Raw genomic sequence first — 23268 nt, forward strand, 5'->3', positions numbered from 1 at the left:
GACGGGCACAGGACCAGCCTGACACATTAACATAGCAGATCCAGTATTAACTCTGGGGACGGCACAGGACCAGCCTGACACATTAACATAGCAGATCCAGTATTAACTCTTCGGACAGCACAGGACCAGCCTGACACATAAACATTAGCATAGCAGATCCAGTATTAACTCTGGGGATGGGCACAGGACTGCCTGACACATAAACATAGCAGATCCAGTATTAACTCTGGGGATGGGCACAGGACCAGCCTGACACATTAACATTAACATAGCAGATCCAGTATTAACTCTGTGGATGGGCACAGGACCAGCCTGACACATAAACATAGCAGATCCAGTATTAACTCTGGGGACGGGCACAGGACCAGCCTGACAAATAAACAGAGCAGATCAAGTATTAACTCTGGGGACTGGCACAGGACCAGCCTGACACATAAACATACCAGATCCAGTATTAACTCTGGGGGCCAGGCACAGGACCAGCCTGACACATAAACATTAGCATAGCAGATCCAGTATTAACCCTGGGGATGGGCACAGGACCAGCCTGACTCATTAACATTAATATAGCAGATCCCGTATTAACTCTGGGGATGGGCACAGGACCAGCCTGACACATAAACATAGCAGATCCAGTATTAACTCTGGGGACAGCACAGAACCAGCCTGACACATTAACATAGCAGATCCAGTATTAACTCTGGGGACAGCACAGGACCAGCCTGACACATTAACATAGCAGATCCAGTATTAACTATGGGGACAGCACAGGACCAGCCTGACACATAAACATTAGCATAGCAGATCCAGTATTAACTCTGGGGGCGGGCACAGGACCAGCCTGACACATTAACATTATCATAGCAGATCCAGTATTAACTCTGAGGACGAGCACAGGACCAGCCTGACACATAAACATAGCAGATCCAGAATTAACTCTGGGGGCCGACACAGGACCAGCCTGACACATTAACATAGCAGATGCAGTATTAACTCTGGGGACGGGCACAGGACCAGCCTGAGACATAAACATAACAGATCCAGTATTAACTCTGGGGGCCGGCACAGGACCAGCCTGACACATTAACATAACAGATCCAGTATTAACTCTGGGGAACGGCACAGGACCAGCCTGACACATTAACATAGCAGATCCAGTATTAACTCTGGGGACGGGCACAGGACCAGCCTGACACATAAACATAGCAGATCCAGTATTAACTCTGGGGACGGCACAGGACCAGCCTGACACATAAACATAGCAGTTCCAGTATTAACTCTGGGGAACGGCACAGTACCAGCCTGACCCATTAACATAGCAGATCCAGTATTAACTCTGGGGAACGGCACAGGACCAGCCAGACACATAAACATAGCAGATCCAGTATTAACTCTGGGGACGGCACAGGACCAGCCTGACACATAAACATTAGCATAGCAGATCCAGTATTAACTCTGGGGGCCGGCACAGGACCAGCCTGACACATAAACATAGCAGATCCAGTATTAACTCTGGGGATGGGCAAAGGACCAGCCTGACACATAAACATAGCAGATCCAGTATTAACTCTGGGGGCCGGCACAGGACCAGCCTGACACATTAACATTAGCATAGGAAATCCAGTATTAACTCTGGGGGCGGGCACAGGACCAGCCTGACACATTAACATAGCAGATCCAGTATTAACTCTGGGGGCCGGCACAGGACCAGCCTGACACATGAACATAGCAGATCCAGTATTAACTCTGGGGACGGCACAGGACCAGCCTGACACATAAACTTTAACATAGCAGATCCAGCATTAACTCTGGGGACGGGCACAGGACCAGCCTGACACATAAACATAGCAGAACCAGATTTAACTCTGGGGACGGGCACAGGACCAGCCTGACACATAAACATAGCAGATCCAGCATTAACTCTGGGGGCGGGCACAGGACCAGCCTGACACATAAACATAGCAGATCCAGTATTAACTCTGGGGACGGGCACAGGACCAGCCTGACACATAAACATAGCAGATCCAGTATTAACTCTGGGGACGGGCACAGGACCAGCCTGACACATAAACATTAACATAGCAGATCCAGTATTAACTCTGGGGGCGGGCACAGGACCAGCCTGACACATAAACATTAACATAGCAGATCCAGTATTAACTCTGGGGATGGGCACAGGACCAGCCTGACAAATAAACATAGCAGATCCAGTATTAACTCTGGGGGCCGGGCACAGGACCAGCCTGACACATAAACATTAGCATAGCAGATCCAGTATTAACTCTGGGGATAGGCACAGGACCAGCCTGACACATTAACATTAACATAGCAGATCCAGTATTAACTCTGGGGATGGGCACAGGTCCAGCCTGACACATAAACATAGCAGATCCAGTATTAACTCTGGGGACGGGCACAGGACCAGCCTGACAAATAAACATAGCAGTTCCAGTATTAACTCTGTGGATGGGCACAGGACCAGCCTGACACATAAACATAGCAGATCCAGTATAAACTCTGGGGGCCGGGCACAGGACCAGCCTGACACATAAACATTAGCATAGCAGATCCAGTATTAACTCTGGGGATGGGCACAGGACCAGCCTGACACAATAACATTAATATAGCAGATCCAGTATTAACTCTGTGGATGGGCACAGGACCAGCCTGACACATAAACATAGCAGATCCAGTATTAACTCTGGGGACGGGCACAGGACCAGCCTGACACATTAACATAGCAGATCCAGTATTAACTCTGGGGACGGCACAGGACCAGCCTGACACATTAACATAGCAGATCCAGTATTAACTCTTCGGACAGCACAGGACCAGCCTGACACATAAACATTAGCATAGCAGATCCAGTATTAACTCTGGGGATGGGCACAGGACTGCCTGACACATAAACATAGCAGATCCAGTATTAACTCTGGGGATGGGCACAGGACCAGCCTGACACATTAACATTAACATAGAAGATCCAGTATTAACTCTGTGGATGGGCACAGGACCAGCCTGACACATAAACATAGCAGATCCAGTATTAACTCTGGGGACGGGCACAGGACCAGCCTGACAAATAAACAGAGCAGATCAAGTATTAACTCTGGGGACTGGCACAGGACCAGCCTGACACATAAACATACCAGATCCAGTATTAACTCTGGGGGCCAGGCACAGGACCAGCCTGACACATAAACATTAGCATAGCAGATCCAGTATTAACCCTGGGGATGGGCACAGGACCAGCCTGACTCATTAACATTAATATAGCAGATCCCGTATTAACTCTGGGGATGGGCACAGGACCAGCCTGACACATAAACATAGCAGATCCAGTATTAACTCTGGGGACAGCACAGAACCAGCCTGACACATTAACATAGCAGATCCAGTATTAACTCTGGGGACAGCACAGGACCAGCCTGACACATTAACATAGCAGATCCAGTATTAACTCTTGGGACAGCACATGACCAGCCTGACACATAAACATTAACATAGCAGATCCAGTATTAACTCTGGGGACGGGCACAGGACCAGCCTGAGACATAAACATAACAGACCCAGTATTAACTCTGGGGGCCGGCACAGGACCAGCCTGACACATTAACATAACAGATCCAGTATTAACTCTGGGGACGGGCATAGGACAAGCCTGACACATAAACATAGCAGATCCAGTATTAACTCTGGGGGCCAGCACAGGACCAGCTGACACATAAACATTAGCATAGCAGATCCAGTATTAACTCTGGGGACCGGCACAGGACCAGCCTGACACATAAACATAGCAGATCCAGTATTAACTTTGGGGACGGACACAGGACCAGCCTGACACATAAACATAGCAGATCCAGTATTAACTCTGGGGACGGCACAGGACCAGCCTGACACATAAACATAGCAGATCCAGTATTAACTCTGGTGAACGGCACAGGACCAGCCTGACACATTAACATAGCAGATCCAGTATTAACTCTGGGGAACGGCACATGACCAGCCTGACACATTAACATAACAGATCCAGTATTAACTCAGGGGAACGGCACAGGACCAGCCTGACACATTAACATAGCAGATCCAGTATTAACTCTGGGGAACGGCACAGGACCAGCCTGACCAGCACAGGACCAGCCTGACACATAAACATTAGCATAGCAGATCCAGTATTAACTCTGGGGGTGGGCACAGGACCAGGCTGACACATAAACATTAGCATAGCAGATCCAGTATTAACTCTGGGGACGAGCACAGGACCAGCCTGACACATTAACATAGCAGATCCAGTATTAACTCTGGGGGCCGGCACAGGACCAGCCTGACACATAAACATTAGCTTAGCAGATCCAGTATTAACTCTGGGGGCGGGCACAGGACCAGCCTGACACATAAACATTAGCATAGCAGATCCAGTATTAACTCTGGGGACGGGCACAGGACCAGCCTGACACATAAACATAGCAGATCCAGTATTAACTCTGGGGACGGGCACAGAACCAGCCTGACACATAAACATAGCAGATCCAGTATTAACTCTGTGGACGGGCACAGGACCAGCCTGACACATAAACATAGCAGATCCAGTATTAACTCTGGGGGCCGGGCACAGGACCAGCCTGACACATTAACATTAGCATAGCAGATCCAGTATTAACTCTGGGGACGGGCACAGGACCAGCCTGACACATTAACATTAATATAGCAGATCCAGTATTACCTCTGTGGATGGGCACAGGACCAGCCTGACACATAAACATAGCAGATCCAGTATTAACTCTGGGGGCGGGCACAGGACCAGCCTGACACATAAACATTAGCATATCAGATCCAGTATTAACTCTGGGGATGGGCACAGGACCAGCCTGACAAAAAAACTAAGCAGATCCAGTATTAACTCTGGGGATGGGCACAGGACCAGCCTGACACATTAACATTAACATAGCAGATCCAGTATTAACTCTGTGGATGGGCACAGGACCAGCCTGACACATAAACATAGCAGATCCAGTATTAACTCTGGGGACGGGCACAGGACCAGCCTGACAAATAAACAGAGCAGATCAAGTATTAACTCTGGGGACAGCACATGACCAGCCTGACACATAAACATTAGCATAGCAGATCCAGTATTAACTCTGGGGATGGGCACAGGACCAGCCTGACACATAAACATAGCAGATCCAGTATTAACTCTGGGGACAGCACAGAACCAGCCTGACACATTAACATAGCAGATCCAGTATTAACTCTGGGGACAGCACAGGACCAGCCTGACAAATTAACATAGCAGATCCAGTATTAACTCTGGGGACAGCACAGGACCAGCCTGACACATAAACATTAGCATAGCAGATCCGGTATTAACTCTGGGGGCGGGCACAGGACCAGACTGACACATAAACATTAGCATAGCAGATCCAGTATTAACTCTGGGGACGGGCACAGGACCAGCCTGACACATTAACATAGCAGATCCAGTATTAACTCTGGGGGCCGGCACAGGACCAGCCTGACACATAAACATTAGCTTAGCAGATCCAGTATTAACTCTGGGGGCGGGCACAGGACCAGCCTGACACATAAACATTAGCATAGCAGATCCAGTATTAACTCTGGGGACGGGCACAGGACCAGCCTGACACATTAACATAGCAGATCCAGTATTAACTCTGGGGACGGGCACAGGACCAGCCTGACACATAAACATAGCAGATCCAGTATTAACTCTGGGGACGGGCACAGGACCAGCCTGACACATAAACAAAGCAGATCCAGAATTAACTCTGGGGGGCGGCACAGGACCAGCCTGACACATTAACATTAGCATAGGAGATCCAGTATTAACTCTGGGGGCGGGCACAGGAACCAGCCTGACACATTAACATAGCAGATCCAGTATTAACTCTGGGGGCCAGCACAGGACCAGCCTGACACATGAACATAGCAGATCCAGTATTAACTCTGGGGACGGCACAGGACCAGCCTGACACATAAACTTTAACATAGCAGATCCAGCATTAACTCTGGGGACGGGCACAGGACCAGCCTGACACATTAACATAGCAGAACCAGATTTAACTCTGGGGACGGGCACAGGACCAGCCTGACACAAAAACATTAGCATAGCAGATCCGGTATTAACTCTGGGGACGGGCACAGGAACAGCCTGACACATAAACATAGCAGATCCAGAATTAACTCTGGGGGCCGGCACAGGACCAGCCTGACACATAAACATAGCAGAACCAGATTTAACTCTGGGGACGGGCACAGGACCAGCCTGACACATAAACATTAGCATAGCAGATCCGGTATTAACTCTGGGGCCGGCACAGGACCAGCCTGTCACATAAACATAGCAGATCCAGTATTAACTCTGGGGGCGGGCACAGGACCAGCCTGACACATAAACATTAACATAGCAGATCCAGTATTAACTCTGGGGATGGGCACAGGACCAGACTGACAAATAAACATAGCAGATCCAGTATTAACTCTGGGGGCCGGGCACAGGACCAGCCTGACACATAAACATTAGCATAGCAGATCCAGTATTAACTCTGGGGATAGGCACAGGACCAGCCTGACACATTAACATTAACATAGCAGATCCAGTATTAACTCTGTGGATGGGCACAGGACCAGCCTGACACATAAACATAGCAGATCCAGTATTAACTCTGGGGACGGGCACAGAACCAGCCTGACAAATAAACATAGCAGATCCAGTATTAACTCTGTGGATGGGCACAGGACCAGCCTGACACATAAACATAGCAGATCCAGTATTAACTCTGGGGACGGGCACAGAACCAGCCTGACAAATAAACATAGCAGATCCAGTATTAACTCTGTGGATGGGCACAGGACCAGCCTGACACATAAACATAGCAGATCCAGTATTAACTCTGGGGGCCGGGGACAGGACCAGCCTGACACATAAACATTAGCATAGCAGATCCAGTATTAACTCTGGGGATGGGCACAGGACCAGCCTGACACATTAACATTAATATAGCAGATTCAGTATTAACTCTGTGGATGGGCACAGGACCAGCCTGACACATAAACATAGCAGATCCAGTATTAACTCTGGGGGCGGGCACAGGACCAGCCTGACACATTAACATAGCAGATCCAGTATTAACTCTGGGGACGGCACAGGACCAGCCTGACACATTAACATAGCAGATCCAGTATTAACTCTTCGGACAGCACAGGACCAGCCTGACACATAAACATTAGCATATCAGATCCAGTATTAACTCTGGGGATGGGCACAGGACCAGCCTGACACATAAACATAGCAGATCCAGTATTAACTCTGGGGATGGGCACAGGACCAGCCTGACACATTAACATTAACATAGCAGATCCAGTATTAACTCTGTGGATGGGCACAGGACCAGCCTGACACATAAACATAGCAGATCCAGTATTAACTCTGGGGACGGGCACAGGACCAGCCTGACAAATAAACAGAGCAGATCAAGTATTAACTCTGGGGACAGCACATGACCAGCCTGACACATAAACATTAGCATAGCAGATCCAGTATTAACTCTGGGGATGGGCACAGGACCAGCCTGACAAATAAACATAGCAGATCCAGTATTAACTCTGGGGACAGCACAGAACCAGCCTGACACATTAACATAGCAGACCCAGTATTAACTCTGGGGACAGCACAGGACCAGCCTGACACATTAACATAGCAGATCCAGTATTAACTCTGGGGACAGCACAGGACCAGCCTAACACATAAACATTAGCATAGCAGATCCAGTATTAACTCTGGGGGCGGGCACAGGACCAGACTGACACATAAACATTAGCATAGCAGATCCAGTATTAACTCTGGGGACGGGCACAGGACCAGCCTGACACATTAACATAGCAGATCCAGTATTAACTCTGGGGGCCGGCACAGGACCAGCCTGACACATAAACATTAGCTTAGCAGATCCAGTATTAACTCTGGGGGCGGGCACAGGACCAGCCTGACACATAAACATTAGCATAGCAGATCCAGTATTAACTCTTAGCAGATCCAGTATTAACTCTGGGGACGGGCACAGGACCAGCCTGACACATAAACATAGCAGATCCAGTATTAACTCTGGGGATGGGCACCGGACCAGCCTGACACATAAACATAGCAGATCCAGTATTAACTCTAGGGATGGGCACAGGACCAGCCTGACACATTAACATTAACATAGCAGATCCAGTATTAACTCTGTGGATGGGCACAGGACCAGCCTGACACATAAACATAGCAGATCCAGTATTAACTCTGGGGACGGGCACAGGACCAGCCTGACACATAAACATAGCAGATCCAGTATTAACTCTGGGGACAGCAAAGAACCAGCCTGACACATTAACATAGCAGACCCAGTATTAACTCTGGGGACAGCACAGGACCAGCCTGACACATTAACATAGCAGATCCAGTATTAACTCTGGGGACAGCACAGGACCAGCCTGACACATAAACATTAGCATAGCAGATCCAGTATTAACTCTGGGGGCGGGCACAGGACCAGACTGACACATAAACATTAGCATAGCAGATCCAGTATTAACTCTGGGGACGGGCACAGGACCAGCCTGACACATTAACATAGCAGATCCAGTATTAACTCTGGGGGCCGGCACAAGACCAGCCTGACACATAAACATTAGCTTAGCAGATCCAGTATTAACTCTGGGGGCGGGCACAGGACCAGCCTGACACATAAACATTAGCTTAGCAGATCCAGTATTAACTCTGGGGGCGGGCACAGGACCAGCCTGACACATAAACATTAGCATAGCAGATCCAGTATTAACTCTGGGGACGGGCACAGGACCAGCCTGACACATTAACATAGCAGATCCAGTATTAACTCTGGGGACGGGCACAGGACCAGCCTGACACATAAACATAGCAGATCCAGTATTAACTCTGGGGATGGGCACCGGACCAGCCTGACACATAAACATAGCAGATCCAGTATTAACTCTAGGGATGGGCACAGGAACAGCCTGACACATTAACATTAACATAGCAGATCCAGTATTAACTCTGTGGATGGGCACAGGACCAGCCTGACACATAAACATAGCAGATCCAGTATTAACTCTGGGGACGGGCACAGGACCAGCCTGACACATAAACATAGCAGATCCAGTATTAACTCTGGGGACAGCAAAGAACCAGCCTGACACATTAACATAGCAGACCCAGTATTAACTCTGGGGACAGCACAGGACCAGCCTGACACATTAACATAGCAGATCCAGTATTAACTCTGGGGACAGCACAGGACCAGCCTGACACATAAACATTAGCATAGCAGATCCAGTATTAACTCTGGGGGCGGGCACAGGACCAGACTGACACATAAACATTAGCATAGCAGATCCAGTATTAACTCTGGGGACGGGCACAGGACCAGCCTGACACATTAACATAGCAGATCCAGTATTAACTCTGGGGGCCGGCACAAGACCAGCCTGACACATAAACATTAGCATAGCAGATCCAGTATTAACTCTGGGGGCGGGCACAGGACCAGACTGACACATTAACATTAGCATAGGAGATCCAGTATTAACTCTGGGGGCGGGCACAGGAACCAGCCTGACACATTAACATAGCAGATCCAGTATTAACTCTGGGGGCCGGCACAGGACCAGCCTGACACATGAACATAGCAGATCCAGTATTAACTCTGGGGACGGCACAGGACCAGCCTGACACATAAACTTTAACATAGCAGATCCAGCATTAACTCTGGGGACGGGCACAGGACCAGCCTGACACATAAACATAGCAGAACCAGATTTAACTCTGGGGACGGGCACAGGACCAGCCTGACACATAAACATTAGCATAGCAGATCCGGTATTAACTCTGGGGACGGGCACAGGAACATCCTGACACATAAACATTAGCATAGCAGATCCGGTATTAACTCTGGGGCTGGCACAGGACCAGCCTGTCACATAAACATAGCAGATCCAGTATTAACGCTGGGGGCGGGCACAGGACCAGCCTGACACATAAACATTAACATAGCAGATCCAGTATTAACTCTGGGGACAGCACAGGACCAGCCTGACACATAAACATTAGCATAGCAGATCCAGTATTAACTCTGGGGGCGGGCACAGGACCAGACTGACACATAAACATTAGCATAGCAGATCCAGTATTAACTCTGGGGACGGGCACAGGACCAGCCTGACACATTAACATAGCAGATCCAGTATTAACTCTGGGGGCCGGCACAAGACCAGCCTGACACATAAACATTAGCTTAGCAGATCCAGTATTAACTCTGGGGGCGGGCACAGGACCAGCCTGACACATAAACATTAGCATAGCAGATCCAGTATTAACTCTGGGGACGGGCACAGGACCAGCCTGACACATTAACATAGCAGATCCAGTATTAACTCTGGGGACGGGCACAGGACCAGCCTGACACATAAACATAGCAGATCCAGTATTAACTCTGGGGACGGGCACAGGACCAGCCTGACACATAAACATTAACATAGCAGATCCAGTATTAACTCTGGGGGCGGGCACAGGAACCAGCCTGACACATTAACATAGCAGATCCAGTATTAACTCTGGGGGCCGGCACAGGACCAGCCTGACACATGAACATAGTAGATCCAGTATTAACTCTGGGGACGGCACAGGACCAGCCTGACACATAAACTTTAACATAGCAGATCCAGCATTAACTCTAGGGACGGGCACAGGACCAGCCTGACACATAAACATAGCAGAACCAGATTTAACTCTGGGGACGGGCACAGGACCAGCCTGACACATAAACATTAGCATAGCAGATCCGGTATTAACTCTGGGGACGGGCACAGGAACATCCTGACACATAAACATTAGCATAGCAGATCCGGTATTAACTCTGGGGCTGGCACAGGACCAGCCTGTCACATAAACATAGCAGATCCAGTATTAACGCTGGGGGCGGGCACAGGACCAGCCTGACACATAAACATTAACATAGCAGATCCAGTATTAACTCTGGGGATGGGCACAGGACCAGCCTGACAAATAAACATAGCAGATCCAGTATTAACTCTGGGGGCCGGGCACAGGACCAGCCTGACACATAAACATTAGCATAGCACATCCAGTATTAACTCTGGGGATAGGCACAGGACCAGCCTGACACATTAACATTAACATAGCAGATCCAGTATTAACTCTGTGGATGGGCACAGGACCAGCCTGACACATAAACATAGCAGATCCAGTATTAACTCTGGGGACGGGCACAGAACCAGCCTGACAAATAAACATAGCAGATCCAGTATTAACTCTGTGGATGGGCACAGGACCAGCCTGACACATAAACATAGCAGATCCAGTATTAACTCTGGGGGCCGGGGACAGGACCAGCCTGACACATAAACATTAGCATAGCAGATCCAGTATTAACTCTGGGGATGGGCACAGGACCAGCCTGACACATTAACATTAATATAGCAGATTCAGTATTAACTCTGTGGATGGGCACAGGACCAGCCTGACACATAAACATAGCAGATCCAGTATTAACTCTGGGGGCGGGCACAGGACCAGCCTGACACATTAACATAGCAGATCCAGTATTAACTCTGGGGACGGCACAGGACCAGCCTGACACATTAACATAGCAGATCCAGTATTAACTCTTCGGACAGCACAGGACCAGCCTGACACATAAACATTAGCATATCAGATCCAGTATTAACTCTGGGGATGGGCACAGGACCAGCCTGACACATAAACATAGCAGATCCAGTATTAACTCTGGGGATGGGCACAGGACCAGCCTGACACATTAACATTAACATAGCAGATCCAGTATTAACTCTGTGGATGGGCACAGGACCAGCCTGACACATAAACATAGCAGATCCAGTATTAACTCTGGGGACGGGCACAGGACCAGCCTGACAAATAAACAGAGCAGATCAAGTATTAACTCTGGGGACAGCACATGACCAGCCTGACACATAAACATTAGCATAGCAGATCCAGTATTAACTCTGGGGATGGGCACAGGACCAGCCTGACAAATAAACATAGCAGATCCAGTATTAACTCTGGGGACAGCACAGAACCAGCCTGACACATTAACATAGCAGACCCAGTATTAACTCTGGGGACAGCACAGGACCAGCCTGACACATTAACATAGCAGATCCAGTATTAACTCTGGGGACAGCACAGGACCAGCCTAACACATAAACATTAGCATAGCAGATCCAGTATTAACTCTGGGGGCGGGCACAGGACCAGACTGACACATAAACATTAGCATAGCAGATCCAGTATTAACTCTGGGGACGGGCACAGGACCAGCCTGACACATTAACATAGCAGATCCAGTATTAACTCTGGGGGCCGGCACAGGACCAGCCTGACACATAAACATTAGCTTAGCAGATCCAGTATTAACTCTGGGGGCGGGCACAGGACCAGCCTGACACATAAACATTAGCATAGCAGATCCAGTATTAACTCTGGGGACGGGCACAGGACCAGCCTGACACATTAACATAGCAGATCCAGTATTAACTCTGGGGACGGGCACAGGACCAGCCTGACACATAAACATAGCAGATCCAGTATTAACTCTGGGGATGGGCACCGGACCAGCCTGACACATAAACATAGCAGATCCAGTATTAACTCTAGGGATGGGCACAGGACCAGCCTGACACATTAACATTAACATAGCAGATCCAGTATTAACTCTGTGGATGGGCACAGGACCAGCCTGACACATAAACATAGCAGATCCAGTATTAACTCTGGGGACGGGCACAGGACCAGCCTGACACATAAACATAGCAGATCCAGTATTAACTCTGGGGACAGCAAAGAACCAGCCTGACACATTAACATAGCAGACCCAGTATTAACTCTGGGGACAGCACAGGACCAGCCTGACACATTAACATAGCAGATCCAGTATTAACTCTGGGGACAGCACAGGACCAGCCTGACACATAAACATTAGCATAGCAGATCCAGTATTAACTCTGGGGGCGGGCACAGGACCAGACTGACACATAAACATTAGCATAGCAGATCCAGTATTAACTCTGGGGACGGGCACAGGACCAGCCTGACACATTAACATAGCAGATCCAGTATTAACTCTGGGGGCCGGCACAAGACCAGCCTGACACATAAACATTAGCTTAGCAGATCCAGTATTAACTCTGGGGGCGGGCACAGGACCAGCCTGACACATAAACATTAGCTTAGCAGATCCAGTATTAACTCTGGGGGCGGGCACAGGACCAGCCTGACACATAAACATTAGCATAGCAGATCCAGTATTAACTCTGGGGACGGGCACAGGACCAGCCTGACACATTAACATAGCAGATCCAGTATTAACTCTGGGGACGGGCACAGGACCAGCCTGACACATAAACATAGCAGATCCAGTATTAACTCTGGGGATGGGCACCGGACCAGCCTGACACATAAACATAGCAGATCCAGTATTAACTCTAGGGATGGGCACAGGAACAGCCTGACACATTAACATTAACATAGCAGATCCAGTATTAACTCTGTGGATGGGCACAGGACCAGCCTGACACATAAACATAGCAGATCCAGTATTAACTCTGGGGACGGGCACAGGACCAGCCTGACACATAAACATAGCAGATCCAGTATTAACTCTGGGGACAGCAAAGAACCAGCCTGACACATTAACATAGCAGACCCAGTATTAACTCTGGGGACAGCACAGGACCAGCCTGACACATTAACATAGCAGATCCAGTATTAACTCTGGGGACAGCACAGGACCAGCCTGACACATAAACATTAGCATAGCAGATCCAGTATTAACTCTGGGGGCGGGCACAGGACCAGACTGACACATAAACATTAGCATAGCAGATCCAGTATTAACTCTGGGGACGGGCACAGGACCAGCCTGACACATTAACATAGCAGATCCAGTATTAACTCTGGGGGCCGGCACAAGACCAGCCTGACACATAAACATTAGCATAGCAGATCCAGTATTAACTCTGGGGGCGGGCACAGGACCAGACTGACACATTAACATTAGCATAGGAGATCCAGTATTAACTCTGGGGGCGGGCACAGGAACCAGCCTGACACATTAACATAGCAGATCCAGTATTAACTCTGGGGGCCGGCACAGGACCAGCCTGACACATGAACATAGCAGATCCAGTATTAACTCTGGGGACGGCACAGGACCAGCCTGACACATAAACTTTAACATAGCAGATCCAGCATTAACTCTGGGGACGGGCACAGGACCAGCCTGACACATAAACATAGCAGAACCAGATTTAACTCTGGGGACGGGCACAGGACCAGCCTGACACATAAACATTAGCATAGCAGATCCGGTATTAACTCTGGGGACGGGCACAGGAACATCCTGACACATAAACATTAGCATAGCAGATCCGGTATTAACTCTGGGGCTGGCACAGGACCAGCCTGTCACATAAACATAGCAGATCCAGTATTAACGCTGGGGGCGGGCACAGGACCAGCCTGACACATAAACATTAACATAGCAGATCCAGTATTAACTCTGGGGACAGCACAGGACCAGCCTGACACATAAACATTAGCATAGCAGATCCAGTATTAACTCTGGGGGCGGGCACAGGACCAGACTGACACATAAACATTAGCATAGCAGATCCAGTATTAACTCTGGGGACGGGCACAGGACCAGCCTGACACATTAACATAGCAGATCCAGTATTAACTCTGGGGGCCGGCACAAGACCAGCCTGACACATAAACATTAGCTTAGCAGATCCAGTATTAACTCTGGGGGCGGGCACAGGACCAGCCTGACACATAAACATTAGCATAGCAGATCCAGTATTAACTCTGGGGACGGGCACAGGACCAGCCTGACACATTAACATAGCAGATCCAGTATTAACTCTGGGGACGGGCACAGGACCAGCCTGACACATAAACATAGCAGATCCAGTATTAACTCTGGGGACGGGCACAGGACCAGCCTGACACATAAACATTAACATAGCAGATCCAGTATTAACTCTGGGGGCGGGCACAGGAACCAGCCTGACACATTAACATAGCAGATCTAGTATTAACTCTGGGGGCCGGCACAGGACCAGCCTGACACATGAACATAGTAGATCCAGTATTAACTCTGGGGACGGCACAGGACCAGCCTGACACATAAACTTTAACATAGCAGATCCAGCATTAACTCTGGGGACGGGCACAGGACCAGCCTGACACATAAACATAGCAGAACCAGATTTAACTCTGGGGACGGGCACAGGACCAGCCTGACACATAAACATTAGCATAGCAGATCCGGTATTAACTCTGGGGACGGGCACAGGAACATCCTGACACATAAACATTAGCATAGCAGATCCGGTATTAACTCTGGGGCTGGCACAGGACCAGCCTGTCACATAAACATAGCAGATCCAGTATTAACGCTGGGGGCGGGCACAGGACCAGCCTGACACATAAACATTAACATAGCAGATCCAGTATTAACTCTGGGGATGGGCACAGGACCAGCCTGACAAATAAACATAGCAGATCCAGTATTAACTCTGGGGGCCGGGCACAGGACCAGCCTGACACATAAACATTAGCATAGCACATCCAGTATTAACTCTGGGGATAGGCACAGGACCAGCCTGACACATTAACATTAACATAGCAGATCCAGTATTAACTCTGTGGATGGGCACAGGACCAGCCTGACACATAAACATAGCAGATCCAGTATTAACTCTGGGGACGGGCACAGAACCAGCCTGACAAATAAACATAGCAGATCCAGTATTAACTCTGTGGATGGGCACAGGACCAGCCTGACACATAAACATAGCAGATCCAGTATTAACTCTGGGGGCCGGGGACAGGACCAGCCTGACACATAAACATTAGCATAGCAGATCCAGTATTAACTCTGGGGATGGGCACAGGACCAGCCTGACACATTAACATTAACATAGCAGATCCAGTATTAACTCTGTGGATGGGCACAGGACCAGCCTGACACATAAACATAGCAGATCCAGTATTAACTCTGGGGACGGGCACAGGACCAGCCTGACAAATAAACAGAGCAGATCAAGTATTAACTCTGGGGACGGGCACAGGACCAGCCTGACACATAAACATAGCAGATCCAGTATTAACTCTGGGGACGGGCACAGGACCAGCCTGACAAATAAACATAGCAGATCCAGTATTAAGTCTGTGGATGGGCACAGGACCAGCCTGACACATAAACATAGCAGATCCAGTATTAACTCTGGGGGCCAGGCACAGGACCAGCCTGACACATAAACATTAGCATAGCAGATCCAGTATTAACTCTGGGGATGGGCACAGGACCAGCCTGACACATTAACATTAATATAGCAGATCCAGTATTAACTCTGTGGATGGGCACAGGACCAGCCTGACACATAAACATAGCAGATCCAGTATTAACTCTGGGGACGGGCACAGGACCAGCCTGACACATTAACATAGCAGATCCAGTATTAACTCTGGGGACGGCACAGGACCAGCCTGACACATTAACATAGCAGATCCAGTATTAACTCTTGGGACAGCACATGACCAGCCTGACACATAAACATTAGAATAGCAGATCCAGTATTAACTCTGGGGATGGGCACAGGACCAGCCTGACCCATAAACATAGCAGATCCAGTATTAACTCTGGGGACAGCACAGAACCAGCCTGACACATTAACATAGCAGATCCAGTATTAACTCTGGGGACAGCACAGGACCAGCCTGACACATAAACATTAACATAGCAGATCCAGTATTAACTCTGGGGGCCGGCACAGGACCAGCCTGACACATAAACATTAGCATAGCAGATCCAGTATTAACTCTGGGGGCGGGCACAGGACCAGGCTGACACATAAACATTAGCATAGCAGATCCAGTATTAACTCTGGGGATGGGCACAGGACCAGCCTGACACATTAACATTAATATAGCAGATCCACTATTAACTCTGTGGATGGGCACAGGACCAGCCTGACACATAAACATAGCAGATCCAGTATTAACTCTGGGGACGGGCACAGGACCAGCCTGACACATTAACATAGCAGATCCAGTATTAACTCTGGGGACGGCACAGGACCAGCCTGACACATTAACATAGCAGATCCAGTATTAACTCTTGGGACAGCACATGACCAGCCTGACACATAAACATTAGCATAGCAGATCCAGTATTAACTCTGGGGATGGGCACAGGACCAGCCTGACACATAAACATAGCAGATCCAGTATTAACTCTGGGGACAGCACAGAACCAGCCTGACACATTAACATAGCAGATCCAGTATTAACTCTGGGGACAGCACAGGACCAGCCTGACACATTAACATAGCAGATCCAGTATTAACTCTGGGGACAGCACAGGACCAGCCTGACACATAAACATTAGCATAGCAGATCCAGTATTAACTCTGGGGGCGGGCACAGGACCAGGCTGACACATAAACATTAGCATAGCAGATCCAGTATTAACTCTGGGGACGGGCACAGGACCAGCCTGACACATTAACATAGCAGATCCAGTATTAACTCTGGGGGCCGGCACAGGACCAGCCTGACACATAAACATAGCAGATCCAGTATTAACTCTGGGGACGGGCACAGGACCAGCCTGACACATAAACATAGCAGATCCAGTATTAACTCTGGGGACGGGCAACACAGGGCCTTGCTGGGTTAGGGGTTAGGATGGTTCTGACCTCTGCTTGGCCGAGGCACACAGGGCCTTGCTGGTTGCGTCCATCATGTTGCCAGCCTTGGTGCGGTCTTGTTCTGCCTGGAACCTCAGAAACATCCCCAACTCATTCTCCTCCTGAGACAGGTCTGGAACACAGGAATGTCATAACCTCAACATAACCTCAACATAACCTAACCCTAACCCTCCTGAGACAGGTCTGGAACACAGGAATGTCATAACCTCAACATAACCTCAACATAACCTAACCCTAACCCTCCTGAGACAGGTCTGGAACACAGGAATGTCATAACCTAACCCAACCTCAACATAACCTCAACATAACCTAACCCTAACCCTCCTGAGACAGGTTGGGAACACAGGAATGTCATAACCTCAACATAACCTAACCTCAACATAACCTAACCCTAACCCTCCTGAGACAGGTCTGGAACACAGGAATGTCATAACCTCAACATAACCTAACCTCAACATAACCTAACCCTAACCCTCCTGAGACAGGTCTGGAACACAGGAATGTCATAACCTCAACATAACCTAACCTCAACATAACCTAACCCTAACCCTCCTGAGACAGGTCTGGAACACAGGAATGTCATAACCTCAACATAACCTAACCCAACCTCAACATAACCTAACCCTCTTGAGACAGGGCTGGACACAGGAATGTCATAACCTCAACATAACCTAACCTAACCCAACCTCAACATAACCTAACCCTCCTGAGACAGGTCTGGAACACAGGAATGTCATAACCTAACCCAACCTCAACATAACCTAAACCTCTTGAGACAGGACTGGAACACAGGAATGTCATAACCTCTACATAACCTAACCCTAACCCTCCTGAGACAGGGCTGGACACAGGAATGTCATAACCTCAACATAACCTAACCCAACCTCAACATAACCTAACCCAACCTCAACATAATCTAAACCTCCTGAGACAGGTCGGGAACACAGGAATATCATAACCTCAACATAACCTAACCCAACCTCAACATAACCTAACCCAACCTCAACATAACCCTCCTGAGACAGGTCTGGAACACAGGAATGTCATAACCTCAACATAACCTAACCCAACCTCAACATAACCTAACCCTCCTGAGACAGGTCTGGAACACAGGAATGTCATAACCTCTACATAACCTAACCCTAACCCTCCTGAGACAGGGCTGGACACAGGAATGTCATAACCGCAACATAACCTAACCCAACCTCAACATAACCTCAACATAACCTAACCTAACCCAACTCAACATAACCTAACCCTCCTGAGACAGGTCGGGAACACAGGAATGTCATAACCTCAACATAACCTAACCCAACCTCAACATAACCTAACCCAACCTCAACATAACCTAATCCAACCTCAACATAACCTAAACCAACCTCAACATAACCTAACCCAACCTCAACATAACCTAACCCAACCTCAACATAACCTAACCCAACCTCAATATAACCTAACCCAACCTCAACATAACCTAACCCTCCTGAGACAGGTCTGGAACACAGGAATGTCATAACCTCAACATAACCTAACCCAACCTCAACATAACCTAACCCAACCTCAACATAACCTAACCTCAACATAACCTAACCCTAACCCTCCTGAGACAGGGCTGGAACGCATGAATGTCATAACCTAACCCTCCCGAGACAGGTCGGGAACACAGGAATGTCATAACCTCAACATAACCTCAACATAACCTAACCCTCCTGAGACAGGTCTGGAACACAGGAATGTCATAACCTAACCCAACCTCAACATAACCTAACCCTCCTGAGACAGGTCGGAACACAGGAATGTCATAACCTCTACATAACCTAACCCAACCTCAACATAACCTAACCCTCCTGAGACAGGGCTGGACACAGGAATGTCATAACCTCAACATAACCCTAACCCAACCTCAACATAACCCTCCTGAGACAGGTCTGAAACACAGGGAGGGAGCGTGGGGTTCTCAGTGAAGAGAACAGTATTATCCTCTGTCTATTTCCTGGTCTGTCTTTAATAAAGTGGTAACCGTAGTAACAGGGGTAACTCACATGTGATCCTCCGCTGGTATTTCTCAATCACCTTCAGCAGCTCAGTGGAGGTGGTCTGGACGGAGTGGAACAACTACAGACAGACAGACAGACAGACAGACAGACAGACAGACAGACAGACAGACAGACAGACAGACAGACAGACAGACAGACAGACAGACAGACAGACAGACAGACAGACAGGTGTGTGAGTGCAAACATACAGTATACAGTCCAGCCAGTAACAGTGGGTCCAGACAGCCAGACAGTAACAGTGGGTCCAGCCAGCCAGACAGTAACAGTGGGTCCAGCCAGCCAGCCAGCCAGCCAGCCAGTCAGTAACAGTGAAAAAAAAGAAAGTGTTTTAATCTACTCTACCTCTCAATGTCATTCTCTCTCACCACACCAGACTATCTGCTTTTCTCTACTGACCTGATTACATTCATCTATCTAGACTGGAGCCTTTTCTGACTGATTCAACATAATACTTCCTCCATGCTTTCATATAGTTAATTATTAACCCAGAGCTAGATGGTCACCGCACTGGCCAGTCTGACCAGAGAGGAGCTTTAACCCCTTCACCACTACTCTCTGGTACCACATCAGTTTAATCAGCCATCTACCAGCACCACGGTAGAGCTAGATGGCCACCGCCCTGGCCAGTCTGACCAGAGAGGAGCTTTAACCCCTTCACCACTACTCTCTGGTACCACATCAGTTTAATCAGCCATCTACCAGCACCACGGTAGAGCTAGATGGCCACCGCCCTGGCCAGTCTGACCAGAGAGGAGCTTTAACCCCTTCACCACTACTCTCTGGTACCACATCAGTTTAATCAGCCATCTACCAGCACCACGAGATGCAGAGGTTCACACAAACCACATTTTACTGGTCGCATACATATTTAGCAGACGTTATTGCAGGTGTAGAGAAATGCTTGTGTTCATAGCTCAAACAGTGTAGTATTATCTGACAATTCACAACAACACACACATCTAAAAAATAAAATCATGGAATTAAGAAATATATGACTACAGGGACGAGCAATGTCGGAGTCCGGAGTGTGTGTATGTGTGTGTATATATATATATATATATATATATATATATATATATATATATATATATATATATATATATATATATATATATATATATATATATATATATATATAGTGTGTCTCTATATAGAGTACCAGTCAAAAGTTTGGACACACCTACTCATTCCAGGGTTTTTCTTTATTTTTACTATTTTCTACATTGTAGAATAATAGTGAAGACATCAACACTATGAAATAACACATATGGAATCCGGTAGTAACCAAAAAAGTGTTTAACAAATCAAAAATATTTCATATTTGAGATTCTTCATAATCGCCTCCCTTTGCCTTGATGACAGCTTTGCACACACTTGGCATTCTCTCAACCAGCTTCATGAGGTAGTCACCTGGAATGCATTTCAATTAACAGGTGTGCCTTGTTAAAAGTTAATTTGTGGAATTTCTTTCCTTAATGCGTTTGATCCAATCAGTTGTGTTGTGACAAGGTAGGTGGGGTGGGGGGGGGGGGGGAATATACAGAAGATAGCCCTATTTGGTAAAATACCAAGTTCATATTATGCCAAGAACAGCTCAAATAAGCAAAGAGAAACAACCGTCCATCATTACTTTAAGACATAAAGGTCAGTCAATACAGAAAATGTCAAGAACTTTGAACGTTTCTTCAAGTGCAGTCGCAAAAACCATCAAGCGCTATGATGAAACTGGCTCTCAGGAAAGGAAGACCCAGAGTTACCTCTACTGCAGAGAATAAATCCATTAGAGTTAACTGCACCTCAGATTGCAGCCCAAATAAATGCTTAACAGAGTTCATGTAACAGACACATCTCAACATCAACTGTTCAGAGGAGACTGCGTGAATCAGGCCTTCATGGTCGAATTGCTGCAAAGAAACCACTACTAAAGGACACCAATAAGAAGAAGAGACTTGCTTGGGCCAAGAAACACGAGCAATGAACATTAGACCGGTGGAAATCTGTCCTTTGGTCTGATGAGTCCAATTTGAGATTTTTGAATCCAACCGCCATGTCTTTGTGAGGCGCAGAGTAGGTGAAGCATGGAGGAGGAGGTGTGATGGTGTGGGGGTGCTACGCCATCCCATCTGGTTTGCGTTTAGTGGGACTATCATTTGTTTTTCAACAGGACAATGACCCAACACACCCCCAGGCAGTGTAAGGGCCATTTTACCAAGAAGGAGAGTGATGGAGTGCTGCATCAGATGACCTGGCTTCCTCAATCCCCTGACCTCAACCCAACTGAGATGGTTTGGGATGAGTTGGACCGTAGAGTGAAGGGATAAGCAGCTAACAAGTGCTCAGCATATGTGAGAACTCCTTCAAGACTGTTGGAAAAGCATTCCTCATGAAGCTGGTTGAGAGAATGCCAAGAGTGTGCAAAGCTGTCATCAGGGCAAAGGGTGGCTACTTTGAAGAATATCAAATATAAAAATAAACACTTTTTTGGTTACTACATGATTCCAGATGCGTTTTTTCATAGTTTTGATGTCTTCACTATTATTTGACAATGTTAGAAAATAGTAAAAATAAAGAAAAACCCTTGAATGAGTAGGTGTGTCCAGACTGTTGACTGGTAGAGTAGGTGTGTCCAGACTGTTGACTGGTACAGTAGGTGTGTCTGGGAGCAAGACGTCGGTGTCCGCGACGTGGCTGGTTTTACATTTATAATCCGTGATTGTCTGGATTCCATGCCACATGCGTCCTGTGTCTGAGCCGTTGAATTGCGACTCCACTTTGTCTCTGTACTGTTTGATTGCCTTACGGAGAGCACAGCGGCACTGTTTGTATTCGACCATATTCTAAGTCACCTTGCTGTGGTTAAATGCGGTGGTTTGCGCTTTCAGTTTAGCGCGAATGCTGCCATCTATCCATGGTTTTTGGTTTGGGTCGGTTTTAATCGTCACAGTGGGAACAACATCCCTTAGGCACTTCCTGATGAACTCAGTCACCGCGTCTGTGTATTTGTCAATGTTCTTCTCAGCGGCAACCCGGAACATATCCCAGTCCGCGTGATCAAAACATCTTGAAGCATGGATTCCGATTGGTCAGACCAGCGTTGAACAGACCTTAGCACAAGTACTTCCTGCCTATAGGAAGGGAGGAGCAGAATGTAGTCGTGATCTGATTTGCTGAAGGGAGGGTCGGGGGAGGGCCTTGTAGCCATCCCAGAAGGGAGAGTAACGACGGTTGAGAGTTTTTGGAGTACTACAGGCAATGTGTTGATAAAACTTCGGTAGCGTTTTCCTCATATTTGCTTTATTAAAGTCCCCAGCTACAATAAATGCGGCCTCAGGATATGTGGTTTCCAGTTTGCACAAAGTTTAGTGTAGTTCCTTGA

General features: G+C 47.9%; 1 protein-coding gene across 2 annotated transcripts in view; it reads right to left on the reverse strand.

Moving 5' to 3' along the window:
* The window catches only part of LOC106593837 (islet cell autoantigen 1-like protein), a 100127-nt gene extending 80021 nt beyond the window's left edge, over positions 1-20106 (reverse strand). Inside the window, exons 1-2 of one of the 2 annotated variants that reach the window (XM_082963787.1) lie at positions 19878-20106; positions 17824-17947 (exon numbers count right to left, since the gene is read on the reverse strand). In XM_082963787.1, the coding sequence (XP_082819913.1) occupies positions 17824-17918 (95 nt within the window). In that variant the 5' untranslated portion in view covers positions 17919-17947; positions 19878-20106. The remainder of the gene's footprint in view (positions 1-17823; positions 17948-19877) is intronic. The other variant, XM_082963786.1, reaches the window with a different exon arrangement.
* Between the last annotated feature and the right edge of the window lie 3162 nt (positions 20107-23268).

Source organism: Salmo salar, chromosome 17 (genome assembly GCF_965601325.2).
Source record: "Salmo salar chromosome 17, fSalSal1, whole genome shotgun sequence".
In the NCBI taxonomy this organism is placed as follows: Eukaryota; Metazoa; Chordata; class Actinopteri; order Salmoniformes; family Salmonidae; genus Salmo; species Salmo salar.